The sequence below is a fragment of the Caretta caretta genome, chromosome 1, assembly GCF_965140235.1.
Source record: "Caretta caretta isolate rCarCar2 chromosome 1, rCarCar1.hap1, whole genome shotgun sequence".
Taxonomy (NCBI): domain Eukaryota; kingdom Metazoa; phylum Chordata; order Testudines; family Cheloniidae; genus Caretta; species Caretta caretta.
The window spans coordinates 256556042-256582358 of NC_134206.1; the positions used below are offsets into that span (position 1 = coordinate 256556042).

Sequence of the window (26317 nt, forward strand, 5' to 3'; positions counted from 1 at the left end):
CACAGATGCACCTGCACTAGCTTGCTAAAATTAGCACTGTAGCCGGGGTAATGGCTCAGGCTGGCCACTGGTGTATGTTCTCAGCGGGCCCAGGTGGGTACATACACAGGTGGCTAGCCCGAGTTACTGCCTGTATTACCCTGGCTATGCTGCTATTTTTAGCATGCTAGCTTAAGCTAGAGTGGGTACATCTATGCCCATATTAGCACAAATGTAGATGTACTCCTGGAGCACCTGTACTCTGCCTTCTCTGAGAAGTCATTTCTGGGAGGCTTCCACAGCTTCCCATGGGTTGTGATGAAAACTCAAGTCACTTGCAAATCTAGGAGCCTATGAAGAGGCAATGAATGTTCCTAGCAGGTTTACTACAACAAATGTATTCTCCCCGTAAATATATCTCATAACAAAAGCCTGTAAATTGGAGGAGACTTGAAACTCCTGGGTTATATCTCTTCACTGCAGTCCCCAAATTTCATCATAGGAAGCTCTGAGCAGCGTTTCTAAGAAGTGCCTAAGTATTTTAGGAGAATAAGTCTTTGCTTGTATTTTGTAACCGGACCCCTATCACTTCACAGATTATGAGGTTAGAAGAGGCCACTGTGATCATCAAGTCTGACCTCCTGTATAACAGATCACAGAAATTCCCTCAATTAATTCCTGTTTAAACTAGAGCATGTTTTTCTGGAAAACATCAATCTTGATTTAAAAGTTTCCAGTGATGGAGATTTCACCACAACCTTTTGTAAATTGTTCCAGTGGTTAATTACCCTCACTTTTAAAAATGTATGCCTTATTCCTAATCTGAATTTGTCTAACTTCAACTTCCTGCCACTGGATCTTGTTATACCTTTGCTAGATTATCAAGAGCACATTATTAAAGTTTTATTGCCCAAGCAGGTGCTTATAAACTGTGATCAAGTCACCCCTTAACCTTCTCTTTAATAAATGAAATGGGTAAAGCTCCTTGAGTCTAACACTGTAAGTTTTCCAATCCTTTAATTGTTCTCATGACTCTTCTCTGAACCCTCTCCAATCCAGCAGCAACCTTCTTGAATTGTGAACACCAGAACTGGACACAAAAGTATTCCAGTAGCAGTCACATCAGTGACAAATACAGAAGTAATAGAACCCCTTACTTCTACTTGAGATTCCCCTGTTTATAAATCCAAGATCACATTAGTCCTTTTGGCCAGAGTCACACTGGGAGCTCATGTTCAGCTGATTATCTATCCCCATGCCACCAAGTTCTTTTCAGAATGACTGTTTCTCAGGACAGATTCTCCCACCCTGTAAAAAGTGTGTAATTCTTTGTCCCTACATGTATAGCTTTACATGTAGCGGTATTAAAATGCATATAGTGTCTTTGAGCGCAGTTGACCAAGTGATCCAGATTTCTCTCTATCAGCAACTGGTTCTCTTCATTATTTACCACTTCCCCATTCTTGGTGTCAGCTGCAAACTTTATCAATGATTTTATGTTCTCTTTCATGTCATTGATAGAACTGTTAAATAGCTCAGGACCAAGAACTGATCCCTTTGGCACCCCTCTAAAAATTTGATGATGATTCTCCGATTACAGTTACATTTTGAGACCTGTCAGTCAGTTTTTAATCCACTTAATGTGTGCCATGTTAATTTTGTATCAATATAGTTTCTTAATCAAAATGTCAAGTGGTACCAAGTCAAATAATTTACATAATGGTAATAGTGTTGATGTAATATACTTAGACTTATCATACCACTTATAATCTCATCAAAAAAGGTATCTAGTTAGACAGAATCTATTTTCCATAAAACCATGTAGATTGGCATTAATTACATTAGCCTTCTTTAATTCTTTATTAATCAAGTCCAGTTTCAGCCATTCTATCATTTTTCCTGGACTGATGTCAAGCTGACAGGCCTATAATTTCCTGGGTCATCCCATTTACCTATTTATAATATTGGCACAAGATTAGCTTTCTTCCAGTTGTCTGCTTGTGTCTTTAAACTGTAAATCCTTCAGGGCAGGAACTGTCTCTCTTCTGTGTTTGTAGAGACCAGCACAATGGGGTGGCCATCCCCTTCCCAATTGGGGCCTTTGGGGGCTACCAATATATATATATATAAAATATTATTATACTTTTGAAAGCGGCTGAGAGAGGGGCTGCTAACTGGCTAGGTCCAGGAGTCACTGGAAGGCCAGGGAAAGTACCTTAGAGCTTGTCCCTAGAGCAAGGAGAATCCCCTTCAGAAAAAAATCCCACCTGCAGGAACCTCACACTCTAACTACAAGTTTGTAAGTCCTTAGGAGCAGAGTCTGTCACTAGCTATATATCTGTACAGACCCCAGCACCATGGGCATGTGGTGCTTCCAGAATAATTATAATTATTTCCATCCTGTCTGCCATTTTGACGGGCTATAGCAGCATAGGCCCTCTGTGATGGAGTCTCACATGCAGGCCTCCTGATAGGTGCTGGATTTGCTAAAAGGCACTGAAATCTTTCCCTGAGCTGGGAGGTGACTCTGCCAGCTGAGGCTAGAATACTGAAGCAGCTGCTTAGGCAAAGACCTAATCAATGGGAGTGGCACCTCAAATGCAGTAGAAAGCTTCATGGGTGTCCAGCACTATTTCCCCCCCCCCCCCCCCTTGGGGAGAGGATATTGCTGAGAGGCCTGGTCAGTCTTATCCCACTCCCTAAATCCCCTGCTGATGAGCTGAGGGCTGATAAGCAGTCGGCAATGGCAGGTGGGGGTGGGAAGAAGGATCAAAGTACAAAAAAAGAGGGGATAGGGATCCCCTAACTGAGGCCTAGCCAAGAGAGCAAAGCTCTTTGAGGAAAACCCTCTATAGGCTCTCTTTAGAGGGGATTCAGAGGAACAGCCGTGTTAGTCTGTATTCGCAAAAAGAAAAGGAGTACTTGTGGCACCTTAGAGACTAACCAATTTATTTGAGCATGAGCTTTCGTGAGCTACAGCTCACTTCATCAGATGTATACTGTGGAAACTGCAGCAGACTTTATATACACACAGAGAATATGAAACAATACCTCCTCCCACCCCACTGTCCTGCTGGTAATAGCTTATCTAAAGTGATCAACAGGTGGGCCATTTCCAGCACAAATCCAGGTTTTCTCACCCTCCACCCCCCCCACACAAATTCACTCTCCTGCTGGTGCTAGCCCATCCAAAGTGACAACTCTTTACATAATCAAGTCGGGCTATTTCCTGCATAGGTCCAGGTTTTCTCACATCCCCCCCACCCCCATACACACACAAACTCACTCTCCTGCTGGTAATAGCTCATCTAAACTGACCACTCTCCAAGTTTAAATCCAAGTTAAACCAGAACATCTGGGGGGGGGGGTTAGGAAAAAACAAGAGGAAACAGGCTACCTTGCGTAATGACTTAGCCACTCCCAGTCTCTATTTAAGCCTAAATTAATAGTATCCAATTTGCAAATGAATTCCAATTCAGCAGTTTCTCGCTGGAGTCTGGATTTGAAGTTTTTTTGTTTTAAGATAGCGACCTTCATGTCTGTGATTGCGTGACCAGAGAGATTGAAGTGTTCTCCGACTGGTTTATGAATGTTATAATTCTTGACATCTGATTTGTGTCCATTTATTCTTTTACGTAGAGACTGTCCAGTTTGACCAATGTACATGGCAGAGGGGCATTGCTGGCACATGATGGCATATATCACATTGGTGGATGTGGGAGTGTGTCAAGGAGCTGTCTCCATTGCAAGGAAGAGAGACTAATGGGAAGTATTGCAGTCTCAGCCCCGATATAGGGAAAGCCCTGGTTCCAGAAGTTCCTGGCAGAGCTGCCTCAGTGAGCTACTGGGTAGCCCAGTAATTCCAAGTTTCCTCCACGATGACAGATTCTCGATAGGAGAATAGCCCAGTCTCTCAGCCATTATAAACAAAACATCTTTTAAATATTAGTGTGTTTGGAGGCTGGAGGAGCAAGGAAACACATCCCCAGAGACAGTTCCATCTCAATGACCATTTAAAAGAACAATGCTACAATCTCCTTTGAAAGAGCTTCCACTTTCCTTTGTATGACGCTGTACGTTGGCTGAATGCCGCTGCACAAATAAGCGTGAAACTGTGAGTGCTTTAGGAGAGCTACAACTGGAACTGTAAACCCGCTTACACAGATTAGCAGATAATACATCATTACATTGATATTCTCCACAACTGAAGTTTCACTGGTCAGTGTTTGAAAAGTGCATTGTAAAATTAAAGTGTTATGCAACGCTAAGTATTATTATTAGGATAATATAGTAGACACTATATTTATTTGGTTAATAAACATGTTTTTCCCTCTATAGCTGAGAATACCCCCATTGGGAATATCCTTATGGAACATAAAGGGCCTGATTGCGGCCCAGCCAATGTGACTGTGCAGAGGTGTAAGCAGGGGTATAAACGTCCCCCTCAATGCACACACAGAGACATGCATACATGGACACACCCATCCCTGCACAGTCTCCCTGCCCCTCAGCTGCAGGCACGATGGGGAAAGCAGGGGTTGCATGCCTTGTACTCTACCCCTCATAGAGTGGCCAACACAAATGAGCCAGTGTATGTTAGTAAGTACCTGCTAATGATCAGGGTCAGTAGTCCAGGAGGAAGTGGGGAACAGGGGAAGGAAATGTGCCTCTCTGAGATGACAGACTCCTCTTAGATTTGATAAATCAATTAAATGAGGCACAACTTTTAATGCTCAGCCAATACTAAACAAGGGTTTTCTCTCTTAGATGAAAGTAACCAGTTACAGAATCCAGTATGGCTAGCTGAATAATTTGGTGACATGGAATCTGAATCCACTTCCACAGTATAAGGGTTTCATACAAAAACCATATCCCTGCCTCTGGAAATTTCCGCTACATGCATTTGACGAAGTGGGTATTCACCCACGAAAGCTTATGCTCCAATACGTCTGTTCGTCTATAAGGTGCCACAGGACTCTTTGCTGCTTTTACAGATCCAGACTAACACGGCTACCCCTCTGTTATAAAAACCATGCATCTCACTAAGAATCTCATTAAGAAGAGGTCTCCTCACCTGTGCATCCAGTTCCATTATGTGAGCTACTTTGTTCCAGCCGAATCCTACAAACCTTCTGTCATACTCCGGGCAGTCCCGCCTCACAACAACATATGGCTCAAAGTCTGCTTCCCACTCAACTTGGTAAGGTGTGGTGGCTGTCCGCCATTTGGCAAAGTTCGTTGGTGCATGCCCTTTCGTCCAGACGTGATACCTTGAATATACACAACTTGCATGGGCGTGGGGGAACAGTGAAATAAGACACATCTTGGTAAAACTGCACAACATTAGCTTTGAGATGGAACCCTTGAAAATGAGGACATTAGCTGTACAGTCCGCTATTATTTTTAGGACATATTATAGGCAACTCAATACACTATGACCATTTCTGAAGCATTTTCCAATATAGGAACTCCTCATTTAAAGCTGTCCTGATTAACGCTGTTTTGTTGCGACCTTGCTGATCAAGTAGGGAGCATGCTCGTTTAAAGTTGCGCAACGCTCCCTTATAACGTCGTTTGGCAGCCGCCTGCTTTGTCCACTGCTTGCAGGAAGAGCGGCCGGTTGCAGCTAGCAGGTGGGGGCTTGGAACCAGGGTGGACTTGCAGCTCCCGTATCAGCTCCCTGCTCCCCTAAGTTCTCTGTGCGGCAGCCGCCCAGCCCAGCGGGCTACCAATTGCTGGCAGTTCAGCTGTCCCTCCCCCCACTGCCATGTGCGGCTCCTGCCCTCTGCCTTGGAGCTGCTCCCCGAACCTCCTGCTTGCTGGGGGGGGGGGGGAGGAGAGCGGGGCTAATGTCAGGGTGTCCCCCTCCCCCTTTCTCCTGCACCCCCACTTACCCCATCTCCATAGAACGGAGAGGGGGGGACACAGGACAGGACTCAGGACAGAGGGAGCTTCTTGGCAGCAGCTGTGGTCTCAGCTTGCTGATTAACTTAACAAGGCAGTGTACTTAAGAGTGGGTCAGCTTACTTAAAGGGGAAATGCGCATTCCTCCCCCCCCACACACACACACATACACACACAGTGTGTGTCTCTATCTACCATGCTGTCTCCCCTCCCTCCATTCCTGCTACCTGGTAGAGTGTGATGCTTCATTAACAACAAGTTAACCCCTTGAGGCTCAGCCAATTGCTAGTTCATCATTTAGCAGTAAGGCATTCCCTGGGAAATATCCCACCCTCTGACGTCACCACCTCAACCAAGCTTCACAATCATCATTGCTGTGTACAGTATTGTTTGTTTAAAACTTATACTGTGTGTGTGTATGTATATATATATATACACACACACACACAATATAGTCTTTTGTCTGGCAAAAAAATTTTCCCCCTGGAACCTAACCCCCCGCTATTTACATTAATTCTTTTGGGGAAATTGGATTCACTTAACATCGTTTTGCTTAAAGTCACATTTTTCAGGAACATAACTACAACGTTAAGTGAGGAGTTACTGTACTTCCATGTGCTTGGTGCTTATACATACCAGGCTGATGAAGTTAACTGACAAAAAGACAATTATTAAAAGGGCTATCCATGACTGATACTGAGAAACAATAATTATGGAAAACACAAGGGATGCATCTACACTACAAAATTTGATATCCATTTCCCAGCAATGGTGCGGTGCCATCAATGCTGGAAAATAGGTATGTAATTGTGTAGTTCATTTAAAGCTCTTGAATTGGCTATTACAGTTCCACGATGATGAGAATTATATATTTTATATTTACATTTTATGTTGTGCAAGAGACACCTGGAGCTCTGGACAAGTGCCTCTTTTTTATTATTACTGTAAGAACCCAAATAAATAATTCCACTAATACGTAAAAGTCTAGATAAATGCTCTCCATGATACTACAGATATCATTTTATCCAACATGATTCTATGTAAGACCATCAATTCAATTTATAAGAAAGGATCCTTTAATATTTTGTTAATCTTATTTATGTCACGGCAGGTCTCTTCCAAGCACAGCTTGAATTCACCCCACTAACACAAGGAGCAATGATTCTCTTGCCCTTTTACTCTTCTTACACTTTTCCAGAAATCGCTGAGACAGGCTCTTGCTGCAGAATCATGGATTAAATCAAGAAAAAAACATAAGGCAGGTGATCTGTATTGTAGTATTTTGAGATTTATAACAGAGGAGCAAAACAAACATGCAGTTGGGCAATATAAGGCACCTTGACTTCAAGGGGACAGACAACTTGTGCGTAAAGTGAAACATGTGCGTAACTATTTGCAGGTTTAGGGCCTAGATCCTAATATTTTGATCTCAGAGGTCTGGATAACATTACAAACTATGAAGAACCAGGAACACAGAGGTAAAAATTACAGCCTCAGAGTTTACATTTTGGGTGTATCTTATTGTTTATAGTACCTAGAGAAACCGAAAGAAGCTAAAGTTCACTTTCTCTCTTCATCCTGGAATAGATCAGTGCAGGAGGGAAATGGCTATCAGGAAATTATTTACTATACAGTAACTGATGTTCTTTTAAGATGTGAAGGTTTCACTTTTATATGTTGTTGTTGTTATTATTATCATCATCATAGTTAAACAGGTTGCATCACTTCAATGAGACTGGCTAACTAGTAGCACAGAGCCATTCAACTCTAAGTCACTGGTTTGACTTTCCAGGCTGCGAGAGATCAAAACCTTTACCATCTATTGAGAGAGACGAGGTAAGTAAGGGAAAATCTTCTTTTGGACCAATTTCTGTTGATGGAAGATACAAGATTTCAAACTTCACAGAGCTCTTCTTCAGGTCTGGGCAAAAGCTTGCACATTCCCATCAACAGAAGTTGGTCCAATAAAAGATATTTCCTCACCTACCTTATCTCGCTCATATTCTGGCACCGACACAATTTTACCATCTGTTGGCCATTTGATGTCTTCAGGAAATGAGTTGGTAGTCTCAATCCAGGCCCTAGTGAAATAAACCACAATCATAACAGGCGTTTTAAATCTGATGTAGGATTGTGGGGAATGCAGCATTTTCCCTCATCCTTCCTCTAGCATTTTGAAAGTAGTAAGTAAGTAAGTAAATAAATAAATACGTGCTTACTATTTAACAGTTGTAGTGATCTGAATTTTCAAAGCACCCTACAAATGACAGCTAATTAATTAATTCCTGTCCATAATGCTTCCCCAGTGGCAACAGCAAGAGCAGAACATGAACCTGACCAGAGTTGTATCACTTTCCCTCTACAGTTATCCAGGGCCCCACTCACATAGTAATAGAGGCAGGAGCAGCAGCACAGGTATCCCCTGGGAGGCAGGGAGAGAGAGAGAGAGAGAAGAGAAAACCAAAAAGGGAAGAGCAAAACAGGATAAAGAAGAGCACGAGAGAAAAAAATCAGGGAGGGAGCGGAGGAGACAAAAGCAAACTAGAAGGGAAGGTAGTGGGGGAAAAGGAGGGGAGAAGGTGAGTGAAAGGAAAGTGGAAACGCTGATTAAAGGAGGGAGGAGCTACATGCTCCCTGTCCAATCAATGTATTTCCTTGGGAGGGTCCAAACCGATGGATCAGAGGGTAGTTCATTTTCTAAGTCTATTCAGTTCTTGGTATCTCTGACTCAACAGCTGACTATAAGATGCCAATCAATACAGCAGTGAGGGTGGTTCTGTGATGCGGCCACCTGTGCACAAGAAAATAAACTGAGACCAACAAATCGTGTACAGAAAATTCAGCTTCTTTAAAAGCACCTGAAATTCCATTGTTAGTGTCAGTGTTTTTCTCAATGTAACAGGGTCTCTAAATAGATCAAGGATTTTGCATTTGCTTCTTCAGCATGACTTAGCTCAATATGATGGGATCACATGGAGAAACCACACACATTGGCAGCTAAGAGAGTATAACAAGATAATAATCATATTATTGTGCTTCTGAATGAGGGGGGAAAATCTAGTTATTAAGTGGATGAACTCTGGGATCAGATATCATATTCGCTGGGAACACAATGCAATAACTGTGCAGTTGCTATATCAAGTGGATATTGTATCTTGTAGCAGATATGTCTGGTAAGGGAAGAGAAAGAGGGAGGTGGATGTGGGATGCTGAAATAAGGTCACTATAGACTGATTATGAAAGAACAATTGGGTTTGTAGCCATCTTTCTGATAGTTCAGGAATATATACATGCCAAAACTGGGTATTGGCTACAGGCTGACTATCTTGTGAAATTTTAGCTCTGCTGAAGTTATTTAGATACTGTTAAAAAGATCTCCACCCAAAAGACTCTACCGTAAAATGGTAATTTTTACCAGACATTTGTCACAGAGACATAGTAGTGAAATTCATCAGTCTTATTGCCTCTTGTATCAGTAATATTGTCTCTTCGGCATGCAAACCAACATCCCCAGTTTTCTCATTCAGATCTTCATCCTCCAAGTACTTCAACATGTGCCTAACTTTAAGCACATGAGCAGTCCCATTGGCTTCAATGGGAATACTGATGTGGTTATGGGCTGAGCCCTCAACCAGTTTATCAGTTATTGCTGGTTACACTGTCTCAATATGGTGCTTTCTTTTACCTTCTGTACCTTCATTATCCTTGTCAGAGTCCACCAGAAGCACAGTCCCTTGTCCTTGGGACATTACCCAGTACTAAGTAGATACATCTTGCCAAGGCACAGTAAAAACTAATTCCATGAAACAAAGCCAGAATGATTTCACAAGGTATTCCCCTGGTGCAAAGGTTTTTCACACAGCACCTCTTGGCAACCGTGAAAGCTTAAATGACTTTTTGTGTTTATGTGGATGTGTGTGTTTGGGGGGGGGGGGGTAGTTGTGGGAAGGATGTAATTGAGAGCCGCTTTGTATTTTTCAGCAGCCCAGAGGCAGAAAAGGTCACCATTTGGAAAAGAGGTGACAAAAGCAATTTCACTGAGGAAAAGATTGTAATCTAGCATGTGGTGTGAGGATCTGGGATGCTGCAGGCATGATCAGCAATCACTGTCACAGCAGTCCTCCTCCCAGCTCACTCTCGCTAGCTTGGCTTCAACTTGCAGCGTTATTAAAAGCACCTTGAAAATGTAGGTGGAAATGCTCAGCCCCGGTCCCAGCGGTTGTTGCCTGCTGATAGATTTGACCAATATGATGAGACAGAGATGATTAGGAGAGTGTTTATAAAATATGTCCCAAGTAAGTACATAAATGTACTGCAGGCCTGACATCTTTTCCCTGTTCTTATTCAGTCCTTACTCGGGTCAAATCCCCAATGAAGTTACAGGGAGTTTAGAAAGGACTTCAGGATTTGGCTGTGTGCATGCATGTAACATACGTATATACTATAAAGCCTGAAGATGAGGTCCATAGTGGAAAATCACTACGGTGCAGGCTGAAAATGTGATTGTCAATGGAATATAAGATCTGAAGTAAAATCTTGAGGGTATTATTTCTCACTAGAGGTTATTTTTTCACCTAAGAGGGAAAGTTATTTCCTATAAACAAACCTCAAGTTAATCTATAAATTGCTATACAGTTAAGGAGCAATGGAAGGAGAGAGGAGAGCAAACTTTCCTCACCCCCTTGAGATTTTTTTCCCAGGAGCTGATATAACACCTCTATTCTTTCTCCTACCTTTCAGTTGCCTTGAGTTTCCTGTTTCCAAGTGAATCACAGACAGTGGTACCATCAAAACAGTGTACTTCAGGGTCATATGAACCACCTGCTGTAGTGTCTGTAGAAGCAGCTGGCAAAGAAGTTGCTAGTGCACCTCAGAAGATGCTGCAGCTTAGCAACATGAAAGAAACCCACTGCAAGTGGAGAGGTATGGAATACAGGTAGTGGGGGAAAAGCGGCATCTGCCACAAGAACAATTTGTGAGACGAGGAAAGACAAGGGGAAAGGAGAGGAAGATTTCCACTGAATAATAATAATAATAATACCACCTAGCTCTTATATAATGGTTTTCATCTATAGCTCTCACAGCGTTTTAACACAGGAGAGGTAAGCATTATTATCCCCATTTTACAGATGTGAAACTGAGGCACCGGGAGGTGAAGTGGTTTGTCAAAGGTCATCCAGCAGGTCAGAGCTGGAAATAGAACCAAGGTCTCCTGAGGCCCAGTCTGGTGCTGCACCCAGCAGGCTACACTGCACACTTTCTAGCTTTGTGGCACTTTCAAATTATCCACTCATCAAGCCTAGGTAAGTATTATTATTCTCAATTTACAGATGAGGGGACTGAAGCAGAGAAGGGAAGTCCAAGGCAGGGGTGAAAGTAACACAGAAGACTTACTGGTAAGAGGGCCCTGAAAGGGGCGGGACCTCAGGTGGAAGGGGTGGGGCGTCAGCCTCCCCCAGCCAGCCCATCCACACTGCCTGGCCCACGCTGCCCAGGGCTCTGGCGGCAATCTAAAAGGGCCTGGGGCTCCGGCTGCTGCTGTGGTAGCAGCAGCCGGGAGCCCCGGCCCTTTTAAATTGCTGGGCCCCAGGGCAGCTGCCCCTTTTACCCCCTCCGTCGGTGGCCCTGCCGGTAGGACCTACTGGCCGGGCTGCCAATGGGAGGTGAGGCAAAAGGGGAAGCGATGTTAAAGTGCTGCCATGGCAGTGGTATGACATCAGCTGCGTACGGGCTGGTACCTGCGGCCACTTCTTACCGGTACGCCATGCTAGCCTACTTTCACCCCTGATCCAAGGCCACCGAAGGAGTCTGTCTCACAGATGAGTTTAAACCTCAGGTGTTCCTGCCTCCCAGTCTTGTATTCAGACCGACAAAACCACAATGTTTTTCCTTTGCATTGAGAAACATCATTTACTTGTCTAGCTGCTCACTAGCTTATAAAAGACCCATGACCATTCAGCCTTTTAAAAAATTGATCAATCAGTCAATATTGGGGCCAGCTGGTGAACAGTAGAAAACTATTTCTTGGTCACATGAATGGTAGTTACCTGGACTGTGCTTAGCCAACAAAGGGTATATTACACACTCGCTGGTTTAATGCTCTTGTGTGATTTTGTAATGCAATAAAAATGTCAAAAATAAAATGAGGCCAATTTAACAATAGGAGGTTAGACTACAGGGAAGGGCAAAACCCTCAGGGAAATATTAGTAGATAACATGCAGGGTTTAAAGATGAAATACATGCACCAATCAAGCTGTTGGGGCACTAGATCACTGCCTTTTAATAAAGTGGGGGAAAACCTCAATACATTTCTTAATTGAACTACTGACTGGCCAGGGGAGAGGCAAGCCACATGTCCACAGATGAGCAAGAAGCCAAGGTTGATCACTGCTGGAGGTTCAGTGAAAGCGCCTTCTGTTACCTGAATGTGAAGAGGGTTCCCATGTCCAACATAGATAACAGCTCTGCTTTTGACTTGGGGAAGGAGAGGCGGTACCGAAGGGTCTCAAAAGCTGGTACGATCAGAGCTTTCTTGGTATTGGCCAAGTCTAGCTGGATGACAGACTTCCTGGCAGAGAAGAGCAATGAATACAGAGGGGAGAATTTTAACCTGGGCAAATCACAGGGCTTTTCATAGTAAAGAACAAAGAGATCAAGTGGTGCATTCTACCATGGCACAGCTTTTTCTTGGTGCGGAGTAGTTTTCCTCATCTCATTTAACCCGTTGGTCTAGGAAAAAACTAAGCAATACATTGCTACGAAAGTTTGTAAACTCAAGGTGCATTTGGCTGACTGCCCAGTGATATAGGTCTATCTGAATAATAAATTTGAGTAGGTTCAGTTGCTTTTCCCTATAAGAGACATTCAGCTGAGTAAAGGCCAAATTCCTTGAACGGTCCTGTTTGTTATTACAGATTATGGAAATAACCAGCCAAGGAATGGCAGTTCTAAGCTGACACAATTTGGCCAGGACAGTTTGGGACTCTGTATGAGGAGACTGGTTACACTTCAACGTAATTAGTCTCTATGTTCCAAACTCTCTTTCACATTTACACTGGTAAAACCCAGCAATTTAGGAAGAAGTGGCAATTAATTCAGTCAGCATTTAGATTTTCTGACAATGAAAGCTAGGGAGAGCCCATCAGTAAAAGACATCCATTTCTTTAAGGCAGGGGTTTTCAACCTTTTTCTTTCTAAGCCTCCCTCCCCCCCGACCCGCAACATGGTATAAAAACTCCATGGCCCAGCTGTGCCACAACTGTGTTTTTCTACGTATAAAAACCAGGACCGGCGTTAGGAGGTTGCAAGCAGGGCAATTGCCTAGGGCCCCATGCCACCGTGGACCCTGTGAAGCTAAGTTGCTCAGGCTTCAACTTCAGCCCTGGTGGCAGGGCTTAGGGCCTCAGGCTTCACCGGTGGGGCTTCGGCTTTCTGCCCTGGGCCCCAGCAAGTCTAATGCCAGCCCTGCTTGGCGGACTCTCTGAAACCTGCTTGTGGTCCCCTAAGGAGCCCTGGACTCCTGGTTGAGAACCACTGCTTACATGAAAGATCAACTGTTCCAGTCAGACACTGTCTATGCCTTAGAGAAACACACTATAGTAGAGTCTCGATGGGAGTTTAGCTTCTGGTTTTAAAAGATTTAAGTTTTGAAAGTGCTTTGTTATGGTAATTTTCCTGTCTCCTGGTCTAAATTTTGTTCCCAACTTTAAAGGGAGAGTCACTGCTCAAACCCTGGGTACTTTTGTACCATTGCCCTCTACTGGCCCATTGAGCTGTTACTTTGTCATTGTTTTTAACACTTGTTTAGAACTCGCACACCACGCAGACTGGGAGCTGGTGCCAATCTAAACGTATTTCACAACACACACACGCGTCCTCAAATATACCATGCGCCAAAACTGTTAGTCTCTGCTCAAGGGGAGGCCCATGTGTGGAGTAACAAGCTCAGAACTGAGGTGTGCTGTCAGATGCCGCAAATTAAGACTGAGGTCAATTAGCAGAACTGTGTGTATTATGATGATTATTTGTACTGTGGTAGCATTTAGTTCCCCCGCCCCATTGTGCTAGGCACACTGTACAAGTGCAGTACAAAGAGGCAATTCCTGAGCAGAAGAGCTGTGTGTATGTTGCATCCCTTTATCCCACCTTTTGTCTGTTTGCCTATTTTGACTGGGAGCTATTCAGGGAAGAACTGTACAGCACTTAGCACAATGGGGCCTTCATCCTGGGGACTTCAGACTCTGCTGATATACAAATAATTTTAACTGCACTATTAATTAATAATAGCAATAACAGAGCAATCTGGCATAACACCTGCCTGCACTGCACGCAGCTCTAACCAGAGCTATTGGGCCTTCACTTTCCTAAGTAACTAAAAAAAAAGAAAAGAAGTCACTGCTACCGCAAATTGAATCTTACTATACTTGTCAGTAGAAATAACTCTGCCTCAATTTCCCTTTCATTATCTTTGCATTTCATATGAAACATCTGCCTCTCTCCCCATGTCAAACTCAGTTCCCCTTAATAGGATTTACTGTACTAACTTTTATGGTACTGCAATGAGCAACCAAGGACCATGTTGATAAGCGACAAACTATCTGCAGCCTTACGAGATGAAGCATTTGGGAACGCTGTCATAACATCAAAAGGGAACCAACAAGCCACTTTTCTTAGGTCCAGAATAGCAAGAATTCATTCCCACTGCATCGAAGGAGGAGGAGGAAAGGGTTGTTTAATAAAATTTGCATTTTAGGGAATTCATATTAACTTTGCGTCCTAGGATTCCCTATAGGTCTATTCTATAAAATGAGGCTGTTCTCAATCAGCTTTCTGAAAATTTGCATTGTTTAAAGAGCCACTGCCACATTCCAACAAACTTTACAGAACTGAAGGATTTTATCAGCCTCCCATTAAAACTTTCCTGTACTTTTTCCTCTGTTTCGTTTCCCACCACTGCTAATGATCTGCATGTAGATGACTCCTTTAAACAGAGCTTCCTCAGCCTGTCAGAATCAGTGAGTGATGCCAAAATCCAGTGTTTATGACACGCCTAATGATTCTTCCCCCTGCTTTAACTTGCAGTTTCTTCTAGCCCCTCTCAGTATGGAAATCACACTAATTTAGTCTCACTGACACCATTTTAGGACTCCATGGGCTTGGTTCATCCCCTTGGTTCAGAGATGTGCAAACCTGAGCCAGCAGCCCAGGCTGCTACATCGCACAGAGTTTCACCCCTGGGGAAGGGCAGGCAGTGTTTGCACTGATGTCCTTCCTTAGGTGTTTTGCCAGGAAATGGCATCTTTAAATTATGGCTGTTGATATTATTTTTTATTTGTAGGGCAGTAGCATCCAGAAGCCCCAGTCAGGGATTGAGGCCTCATTGTACTAGGCACTGTGCAAACACCAAAGAGCTTATGATCCAATTTCAGATATAATAAGTGGGTGTAACAAACAAAGACGTATGAGGGAAAGAAGAGGGAGGACAAGGGTGACAGCAGCAGCACCATGTGGTGATGTAGAGGACATTGTCTGCATAACTATATAGTTGCAGTGCACTCATTTCTTAAGTTATTAGATAGAAACAAAATAATATTTATATTGGTAATCCTTACAGCCATTGGCAGTGGGTCATTAACTGTAGGTATCGTTGCAGAGGAGGGACTTGAGAATGGGCTGGAAGGAGGCGAGGACAGTAGTTTTATGGACTAGTAAGGGAAAACATTCCATGCATAGGGGTGGCATGGAGGAAAGCAAAAAGGAACACACAAATGGGTGAAGGAGGCTGGAATCACTGACATGATGGACACGGTGGAGTCAATGCAAAAAGATGGAAGAGTGGTTAAATGGAGAGGGGAAAAGTTCTGAAGGGCCATAAAGATAAGGATAAGAAACTTGAATTGAATGCAGCAGCAGAAGAACCACCAGCGGAGATGCTCCAAGAGGGAGGCAACATGGTCAGCATGATCCCAGCAGCAGAGCAGTGATACCATGGAATGAATGTTAGGGGGAGCTGAGGTGGGAATTAGGAAACCCAGACAGGAGGGGACTGCATTTTAGTCAAGACGGGAGTTGATGCTGGCCTGAGCAAGAGTTTTAGCATTGTGGATTTTAGAAATGTCCTGGTGGAGGCAATGCCATGATCTGGATATGGCCCTGATTTGTGGGGCTAGAGAGAGGGGGAGTAAGAGTCACAGATGACATCCAGGTTATAGGCCTGATTAATGGGGAGGATGATGGCACTGTCAGCTGTGACAAGGAGAGGGGGAAAAGTGAGTTCCATTTTGGACATGTTGAATGTAAGCGGATGGTAACACAGCCACAAGCAAAAGCCAGGGAGATAGGCCAAGGTATGGGACTGGATAGAGGGAGACAGGTCAACAGTAGAGAAGTAAATTTGTGAGTCATTTGCATAGAATAGGAATTGAAGTAATGTGAGTGGATGAGGTCCCTGGAGAGAGTTGGGCAGATGTTCCACCCTGGGATGCAGAAGGGGCACTACAGAGGGATACTTGCTGCTCCCTAATCCTGAGCTGCCTGGTCCCATTTCACGTTAGAGCTGTAGGGGAGGAGCTCGAATGTGCATAAAGTCTATAGAGGGCTTTATGCCATGGAGGATCGGGGGGAATAGACTTCCACTCTACCCTGCCTTCTCCCCAACTCACCAGAATGCCCCTTCCCCATATGAGGGGCCCGAGAGGACAGCTGGTGCAGAAAGCTGTGGAGCAGCCTCTGCTGTCTAACTTTGGCTGCCTTAAGTCCAATGAGAACTGGAGACCCTAGCCTGGCATATAGCAGGAGAAGACTAGGGAACCAAGGATGGAGCCCTGTGGAACGTCCGCCAGAAGTGGGAGAGGAGAGGAAGAGGGCCTGTTAGGATATAGATATTCAGGCCAGTCTGTAAAGGCCTATACTCTAAGAATTTAGGTGTATTCTTATCACTTGGCTAGTTATAGAGGTATAAAAGAATCAAAATCCCTGTCTGCCGGTGTAAGAGCCTTCTCTTACTGTGACAGTCTGAGGCCCTGTTCTTAGGCTAGGGCCTTTGGCTAAGCAGCAGAGGCAGCCATAAGCTGGGAAGCGACTGGTCACATCCTCACATTCCAAACTAGTCAATATGGGGCTGTTAGGAAGGTGATCCGATCTATCACCTCCAGAGAAAGGGAAGAGCCTAGAAGATGTAAAAGGAAATTTAGGTTGATAGTTTTCTGTCTGGCAAGAACTCACTTATCAATAGCTGGGATGTGAAATTCACATTTCTGTGTTTGTTCTATCACTGTAGTCCCCATTTCCCTATTGTTTGTCTGCATAATCTCTGTCTGGTTCTGTGATTGTTCCTGTCTGCTGTATAATTAATTTTGCTGGGCGTAAACTAATTAAGGTGGTGGGATATAACTGGTTAAATAATCATGTTACAATATGTTAGGATTGGTTAGTTAAATTTCAGTAAAATGATTGGTTAAGGTATAGCTAAGCAGAACTCAAGTTTTACTATGTAGTCTGCAGTCAATCAGGAAGTGTGGGTGGGGTGGGGGAAATGGGAACAGGGAATGGGGGTAGGAAATTGGAATCATGTTTAGCTAAGAGCAGGAATGGGAACAGGGCCACAGCTAAGGCTCTGTAGTGTCAGAGCTGGGAAGGGGGATACTAAGGAAGGAAACTGGAATCATGCTTGCTGGAAGTTCACCCCAATAAACATCGAATTGTTTGCACCTTTGGACTTCAGGTATTGTTGCTCTCTGTTCATGCGAGAAGGACCAGGGAAGTAAGTGGGTGAAGGAATAAGCCCCTTCACAGGGTCCACGGATTGAAACAATGAAGGAACAACCAAAGAGGATGGAGGGAAATCAGGAGCGATGTTCATGAACAGCCAGGGAGGACGTCGTTTCAAGGAGGAAGGTGTGGTCAGCTGTGCCAAAAGCAGTCAAGAAGTCAAGGAGGATGAGGATGGAGTAGAAGCCCTGTGATTTATTCATGAAGAAATTCTTAGTAACTTTGGTAACAGCAGTTTCAGTGGAGTGGAGGGTGGAAGCCAGACTGAAGGGATCTAGGATGGAGGTGGAGGACAGGAAACGGAGACTGCATTTTCAATTATTTCAGCAGTGATGAGGTGGTATTTAAAATGGCAGGGAGCATCAAGGTTGGGTGGGGGCCATAGCATGTTTGTATTATGAGGTGGAGGTTCCTGAGGAAAGGGAGCTGCTGACCAAAAATCTGAGGGAGAGTCGGGGCTAGGGAAATAAGGAGGTGGGAAAGGATGTAGTTGCTGGGGACGCAGGGGATTTGGGATACATGCAGAGCTCACAAAGTGCTTCTGTTCATCTCAAATCAACCAGACAGCGACAGTTGGTGCAGCACCAGAATTCTTCCCTGGATATCATAACCATTCCCTCTTTCATTTCCCCAGCCTTGCTGGTTTGTGAGCAAAGGACCTATCTTAACTCCCAAACATGGACAATATATCCCAACTCAGGGCAGCATGCTGAGCTACCACTAGTTCTTTAGCTGGCTTTTCCTTGCACTTGATATGCTCAGTTTAACTGATCAAAATATTTTTTCAATGTTAATTTTTCTAGCAGCACCATTCCATTACAATCTACCTATTTCATAGTCTGAAGTATATTCGATTTTCTTCCACCTTTTCGGTGGGCGTTGTGGTATTTGAATTAGAAAGATTTCAACCATAATTGTCACTGGATGTGTGTAATGGAATGCCAATAATAAATCTGGATATTTTGCAACTAACACTGGGGAAACTATTTAATTTGTGTACCGTTCTTGAGAAGGTATTTTCAGTTTTAATACCTCAGCATCTATTTTCTAATACCTATAATTTTCCCAAACACCTAAAACAAGGATATGTGAATTTGTGAAGACTTTCTCTTTGTTAGCATTGTCTAGAAAACCATTTCCCAGGCATCCTTGTGTGCAACCCCTATTGCACACATCCTTGTGTGCAATAGAAGGAAAGCTGTAGATGTGATATATCTTCATTTTAGTAAGGCTTTTGACACAGTCCCACATGACATTCACATAAGCACACTTGGGAAATATGGTATGGATGCGTGCATAACTGGTTGAAAGACCGTACTCAAAGAGTAATTATCAATGATTCACTATCGAACTAAGTGGATTTATCTAGTGGAGTCCCAATGGGGTCTGTCCTCGGTCTGGTACTGTTCAATATTTTCATTAATGACTTGGATAATGAGTTCCACAGAAAAACCCAGAAGGAAATTAATAATTCTGTTTTCAGAGCATAGTTTGAATAGTGTGCAGTTATGGATGACACCAAGCTGGAAGGGGTTCCAAGTGCTTTGGAGGAGAGGATTAGAATCCAAAATGACCACGTCAAATTGGAGAATTGGTCTGAAATCAACAAGGTGCAATTCAATAAAGACAAGTTCAAAGTACTGCACTTTGGAAGGAAAAATCAAATGCACAAATACAAAATTGGGATTAATTGGCAGGGCAGTAGTACTGCAGAAAATGATCTGGGTGTCACAGTGGATCACAAATTGAATATGAGTCAACAATGTGATGCAGTTGTGGAAAAGGCTAATATAATTCTAGGGTGTATTAACAGGTTGTTTCATGTAAGACACAGAGGGTGATTGTCCAATTGACACTGGTGAGGCCTCAGCTGGAGTAGTATGTCCAGTTCTGGGCACCACACTTTAAGAGATATGTGGACAAACTGGAGAGAGTCCAGAGGAAAAACAAAAATATTAACAGTTTAGAAAACATGATCTATGAGGAAATGTTTAAAAAAAAAAAGGGCATGTTTAGTCCTGAGAAAAGCAGACTGAGTCGGAATCAGATAACAGTCTTCAATACGTGAAGGGCTGTTACAAACAGGATGGTGATCAATTGTTCTCCATGTCCTCTGACTGCTGAATCTGCAGCAAGGAAGATTTAGGTTAGATAATAGGGAAAACTTTCTATCTATAAGGATAGTTAAGCTCTGGAACAGGCTTCCAAGGGAGGTTGTGAAATCCCCATAGAATCATAGAATATCAGGGTTGGAAGGGACCTCAGGAGGTCATCAAGTCCAATCCCCTGCTCAAAGCAGGACCAATCCCCAACTAAATCATCCCAGCCAGGGCTTTGTCAAGCCTGACCTTAAAAATATCTAAGGAAGGAGATTCCACCACCTTCCTAGGTACACATTCCAGTGTTTCACCACCCTCCTAGTGAAAACGGTTTTCCTAATATCCAACCTAAACTTCCCCCACTGCAACTTGAGACCATTACTCCTTGTCCTGTCATCAGTTACCACTGAGAACAGTCTAGATCCATCCTCTTTGGAACCCCCTTTCAGGTAGTTGAAAGCAGCTACCAAATCCCCCCTCATTCTTCTCTTCCGCAGACTAAACAATCCCAGTTCCCTCAGCCTCTCCTCATAAGTCATGTGTTCCAGTCCCCTAATAATTTTTGTTGCCCTCCGCTGGACGTTTTCCAATTTTTCCACATCCTTCTTGTAGTGTGGGGCCCAAAACTGGACACAGTACTCCAGATGAGGCCTCACCAATGTCGAATAGACGGGAACGATCACGTCCCTCGATCTGCCGGCAATGCCCCTACGTATACATCCCAAAATGCCATTGGCCTTCTTGGCAACAAGGGCACACTGTTGATTCACATCCAGCTTCTCGTCCACTGTAACCCCTAGGTCCTTTTCTGCAGAACTGCTGCCTAGCCATTCGGTCCCGAGTCTGTAGCGGTGCATGGGATTCTTCCGTCCTAAGTGCAGGACTCTGCATTTGTCCCTGTTGAACCTCATCAGATTTCTTTTGGCCCAATCCTCTAATTTGTCTAGGGCCCTCTGTATCCTATCCCTACCCTCCAGCGTATCTACCTCTCCTCCCAGTTTAGTGTCATATGCAAACTTGCTGAGGGTGCAATCCACACCATCCTCCAGATCATTTATGAAGATAGTGAACAAAACCGGCCCAAGGACCGACCCTTGGGACACTCCACTTGATACCGGCTGCCAACTAGACATGGAGCCATTGATCACTACCTGCTGAGCCCGACAATCTAGCCAACTTTCTATCCACCTTATAGTCCATTCATCCAGCCCATACTTCTTTAACTTGCTGGCAAGAATACTGTGGGAGACCGTGTCAAAAGCTTTGCTAAAGTCAAGGAGCAACACGTCCACTGCTTTCCCCTCATCCACAGAGCCAGTTATCTCGTCATAGAAGGCAATTAGATTAGTCAGGCATGACTTGCCCTTGGTGAATCCATGCTGACTGTTCCTGATCACTTTCCTCTCCTCTAAGTGTTTCAGAATTGATTCCTTGAGGACCTGCTCCATGATTTTTCCAGGGACTGAGGTGAGGCTGACTGGCCTATAGTTCCAAGGATCCTCCTTCTTCCCTTTTTAAAAGATGGACACTACATTAGCCTTTTTCCAGTCGTCCAGGACTTCCCCCGATCGCCATGAGTTTTCAAAGATAATGGCCAATGGCTCTGCAATCACATCCGCCAACTCCTTTAGCACTCTCGGATGCAGCGCATCCGGCCCCATGGACTAGTGCTCGTCCAGCTTTTCTAAATAGTCCTGAACCACTTCTTTCTCCACAGAGGGCTGGTCACCTCCTCCCCATGCTGTGCTGCCCAGTGCAGTAGTCTGGGAACTGACCTTGTTCGTGAAGACAGAGGCAAAAAAAGCATTGAGTACATTAGCTTTTTCCACATCCTCTGTCACTAGGTTGCCTCCCTCATTCAGTAAGGGGCCCACACTTTTCTTGACTTTCTTCTTGTTGCTAACATACCTGAAGAAACCCTTCTTGTTACTCTTAACATCTCTTGCTAGCTGCAACTCCAGGTGGGATTTGGCCTTCCTGATTTCACTCCTGCATCCCCGAGCAATATTTGTATACTCTTCCCTGGTCATTTGTCCAATCTTCCACTTCTTGTAAGCTTCTTTTTTGTGTTCAAGATCAGCAAGGATTTCACTGTTAAGCCAAGCTGGTCGCCTGCCATATTTACTATTCTTTTTACACATCGGGATGGTTTGTCCCTGTAACCTCAATAAGGATTCTTTAAAATACAGCCAGCTCTCCTGGACTCCTTTCCCCCTCATGTTATTCTCCCAGGGGATCCTGCCCATCAGTTCCCTGAGGGAGTCAAAGTCTGCTTTTCTGAAGTCCAGGGTCCGTATCCTGCTGCTCTCCTTTCTTCCCTGTGTCAGGATCCTGAACTTAACCATCTCATGCTCACTGCCTCCCAGGTTCCCATCCACTTTTGCTTCCCCTAATAATTCTTTCCGGTTTGTGAGCAGCAGGTCAAGAAGAGCTCTGCCCCTAGTTGGTTCCTCCAGCACTTGCACCAGGAAATTGTCCCCTACCCTTTCCAAAAACTTCCTGGATTGTCTGTGCACCGCTGTATTGCTCTCCCAGCAGATATCAGGGTGATTGAAGACTCCTATGAGAACCAGGGCCTGCGATCTAGTAACTTCCGTGAGTTGCCAGAAGAAAGCCTCGTCCACCTCATCCCCCTGGTCCGGTGGTCTATAGCAGACTCCGACCACGACATCACCCTTGTTGCTCACACTTCTAAACTTAATCCAGAGACCCTCAGGTTTTTCTGCAGTTTCATACTTGAGCTCTGAGCAGTCATACTGCTCCCTTACATACAGTGCAACTCTCCCACCTTTTCTGCCCTGCCTGTCCTTCCTGAACAATTTATATCCATCCATGACATGACAGTACTCCAGTCATGTGACTTATCCCACCAAGTCTCTGTTACTCCAATCACATCATAATTCCTTGACTGTGCCAGGACTTCCAGTTCTCCCTGCTTGTTTCCCAGGCTTCTTGCATTTGTGTATAGGCACTTAAGATAACTCGCTGATCGTCCCTCTTTCTCAGTATGAGGCAGGAGCCCTGCCCTCTCGCGCGCTCCTGTTCCCTCCCGGTATCCCACTTACCTCAGGGCTTTGGTCTCCTTCCCCCGGTAAACCTAGTTTAAAGCCCTCCTCACTGGGTTAGCCAGCCTGCTTGCGAAAATGCTCTTCCCTCTCTTCGTTAGGTGGAGCCCGTCTCTGCCTAGCACTCCTCCTTCTTGGAACACCATCCCATAGTCAAAGAATCCAAAGCCTTCTCTCCGACACCACCTGCGTAGCCATTCATTGACTTCCACGATTCGACGGTCTCTACCTAGGCCTTTCCTTCCACGGGGAGGATGGATGAGAAGACCACTTGCGCCTCAAACTCCTTTATCCTTCTTCCCAGAGCCATGTAGTCCACAGTGATCCGCTCAAGGTCATTCTTGGCAGTATCATTGGTGCCCACGTGGAGAAGCAGGAAGGGGTAGCGATCTGAGGGCTTGATGAGTCTCGGCAGTCTCTTCGTCACATCATGAATCCTAGCTCCTGGCAAGCAGCAGACTTCTCGGTTTTCCCAGTCGGGGAGGCAGATAGATGACTCAGTCCCCCTGAGGAGAGAGTCCCCGACCACTACCACCCGCCTGGTCCCCATCCCCATCACTGGAGGTTTTTAAGAACAGGATAGACAAACACCTGTCAGGGATGATTTAGGTGTACTTGGTCCTGCCTCAGTGCAGGGGACAGGACTACATGACCTGTTGTGGTCCCTTCCAGACTTACGTTTTGATTACAGTGTAAACTGTTCAAACCCACCCAGAACCCTGGGTACATACCCACATCGCTAACCCATGCCGGGGTCTGTGCTGCTGCATCTTCACTTCTATTTTGGGCCATACTAACTGTATTAAAGCTAGCATGGGTATGTCTACCTGTGTTACAATCACACCTTCAATTGCAGTGTAGACATTCTCACAGAAAGGTGAATAGCCTAATCCTAAACCCCCTCAATTGAATGGGAGTCTTTCCACTGACTCAAATGGGGCTCAGACCAGGCCTAAAGTGACTTGTCCAAGACTAATTTACAAGTCAGTGGCAGAGCTGAAGTTGGAACCCGAGAGTTCCCTGTCCTGTGCTCAGTCCATCAGATCATTCTTCCTCTCTGCAAAACCAACAAATACACCCGACAAATAAAACTAACAGCTACTTTGTGACGTTTGTCTCCCATTGAGCACAGTGTATGCACAGTGCAAGGCGGCCAAAAATATTTCACATTTCATGCTAGAGAGGGGCAGGTATAAATCCAGAGGAACACAGTGAGGATATACACTCCCAGTGTGTCAGTGGATGTGAGGAGTATATTTGAGACAGGTAAGCCAGGAGGGAACCTTCGCACTAGCCACTGCAGCTGTAGATGCTCTAGAGAGAGAACCTGTCTAATTATTTCATGCTAAAAAACCTCTACGATGATTCAAATATAGTACTCACAGCTACTAAAAAGGAGCCTTTGGCTTTGGGGCAATGCTGAGGTGATCTGAGTGACAGATGACTGAATGCTGCGGGTGACAAAAGAATTCTACTCAGGACACACTATAAAGGTGACCTTAGTATTGTAAACTGGAAGTCTCTGAACTCTACATGTCTTTCTCCTCGTACTCTATAGTAGATGAAGGGAGGCGGGAAAGAGTTTTGATGGAGATCAAATGCACTGACGTGATCTTCTATAAACAGCTGTGAAAAATCTCAAATCTAGCTGCTGGCAACATACATCTAGAATAATGGCCAGACCTTCTCCATCTTGGGCCAAGCCATTGACACAGGGAGTTTCTGAAAGCGTACATTCATTATATCATTACATCTCCCTCATCCCATACTTCTTACCAGGTAGACTGTAGATATACAGTATGGATAAATCAATGTATTATCAGAGGGACTTTCCCTTTACAAGAGCCAGGCCTTAAGCATCATACATTATTTCTGTCAGCCTATTATTACTGTACGTGGTGGGACAGAAATGAATGCATGCATGGGCAGCCCTAAAGAACGATTTCTGCCATTCAGATATATATTACTAATCAACTACCCACAGAAGGTACCACTATGAACTCCAGTGAAGAAGTACACGGGGGTCACCATTGTTTAAAACAGGCTGGCAGCTTGCTATGCTATTTTACTTAAAACTGCTCATTATTTAACAAAAAGCCCTTCACAAAATGCCCTTTTGTAAAGGGCCAGATTAGCAATTAGCAAGGAAGGTCAGATTAGCAATTCTGACCTTCCTGAGCAACAGGGAATCACAGAGTCTGACTGGTGTGAGAGCTGCATGAACATTTGTGGAGCATCACACACCAGCTGCAACTTTCAGTGGAAATCTTCTCACTTCCTAATGGCACCACTAGGTGGGGCTCTCCATTTAGTCATCTGAAGCAAATTCAAACTCTGAAAATGATTTCTATCCTTCAGCGTCTCAAGTATATTTCTCCACATTATCCTCCTGTTCCTCCTTTCTTCTTGCCTTTTAGTGCTGCCTTCCGTTACTGTACCTCTGAGCAGTGGGAAGGAATGAGGTGCTTTCTCTGGAACACATGCCAATGTCATAGCCATGGGGGCCTCTTTCAGAGCTCTAACTGGAGGTCAATCTACAGAAAGCATGGGACATGTATCGTATGAGATGTAGGCACCAAAGAAAAGAAGAGCTAATAATAATAATCCTTTTGCGTGTCCTGAGAGGGTCATCCTGGGGGAAGGGACAGAATTGTTTTGTAATTCTTGCACCATAAAAGAGCAGAAGGAGACATTCTTAAAATAGGTGAGAAATACGGGGATAAACTGAGAGCTGACACCAGAGGGTGTAACTCCCTTGGTTTTAATGCAGTTAGGTGCATGTACACCCATATACAGATTTACAAGGTGAATGGGATAAAAGTAGGAATCAGATTGCAGCCAAATGGTGCAGGGATCTTCTACAGCCAAACAGCTCACCTCATTGTGTGTCTGTGTGAGACGAAAAAAACTGAATGAGCTGTGAATTTGAGACGAACGCTTTCCTGCATCAATCCCATTCACTGAAATGTGTATTTCTCTTTATATTCAAAGAGCCCGGGCCTGTGCAATTAAACTGAATGTCTGCATATTTGGAACCCTCGTTGGATGACTTTGATCAAATGTTACCAATTTTTGAGAGAGATGAAGAGCAAAGGAAAAATGAGATTTAATAGGGATTGAGAGTAGCAGCTGTGTTAGTCTGTATTTGCAAAAAAAAAAAAAAAAGGAGTACTAGTGGCACCTTGGAGACTAACCAATTTATCTGAGCATAAGCTTTTGTGAGCTACAGCTCACTTCATCGGACGCATCGTGAAGTGAGCTGTAGCTCACGAAAGCTTATGCTCAAATAAATTGGTTAGTCTCTAAGGTGCCACTAGTACTCCTTTTCTAGTAGGGATTAAGGAATTTAAATCCTTCTGTCTGACCAGAGGGTGTCCTCCTTGCCCCACACACTTGGCTCTGGTGTCAGCCTCTCTTTGCAGAGGGAAAAAGTCTCCATTAAAGGAGGCTGTGTTAAATGATCAGAGGTCCAGAGTTCACTCAGTCAAGTGTGTTCACAT

The 26317-nt window shown here is 44.3% G+C and overlaps 1 protein-coding gene across 6 annotated transcripts in view; it reads right to left on the reverse strand.

The window, feature by feature from the left end:
- The window catches only part of LARGE1 (LARGE xylosyl- and glucuronyltransferase 1), a 374291-nt gene that overhangs the window by 12396 nt on the left and 335578 nt on the right, over window positions 1–26317 (reverse strand). For 3 of the 6 annotated variants that reach the window (XM_048832612.2, XM_048832595.2, XM_048832604.2), the window contains 2 exons: window positions 12306–12452; window positions 5054–5249 (listed from right to left, as the gene is read on the reverse strand). In XM_048832612.2, coding sequence (XP_048688569.2) covers window positions 5054–5249; window positions 12306–12452 — 343 coding nt within the window. Of the gene's footprint in view, window positions 1–5053; window positions 5250–7115; window positions 7965–12305; window positions 12453–26317 lie in introns of those variants that run through there. The other 3 variants (XM_075123486.1, XM_075123481.1, XM_048832620.2) reach the window with 2 other exon arrangements.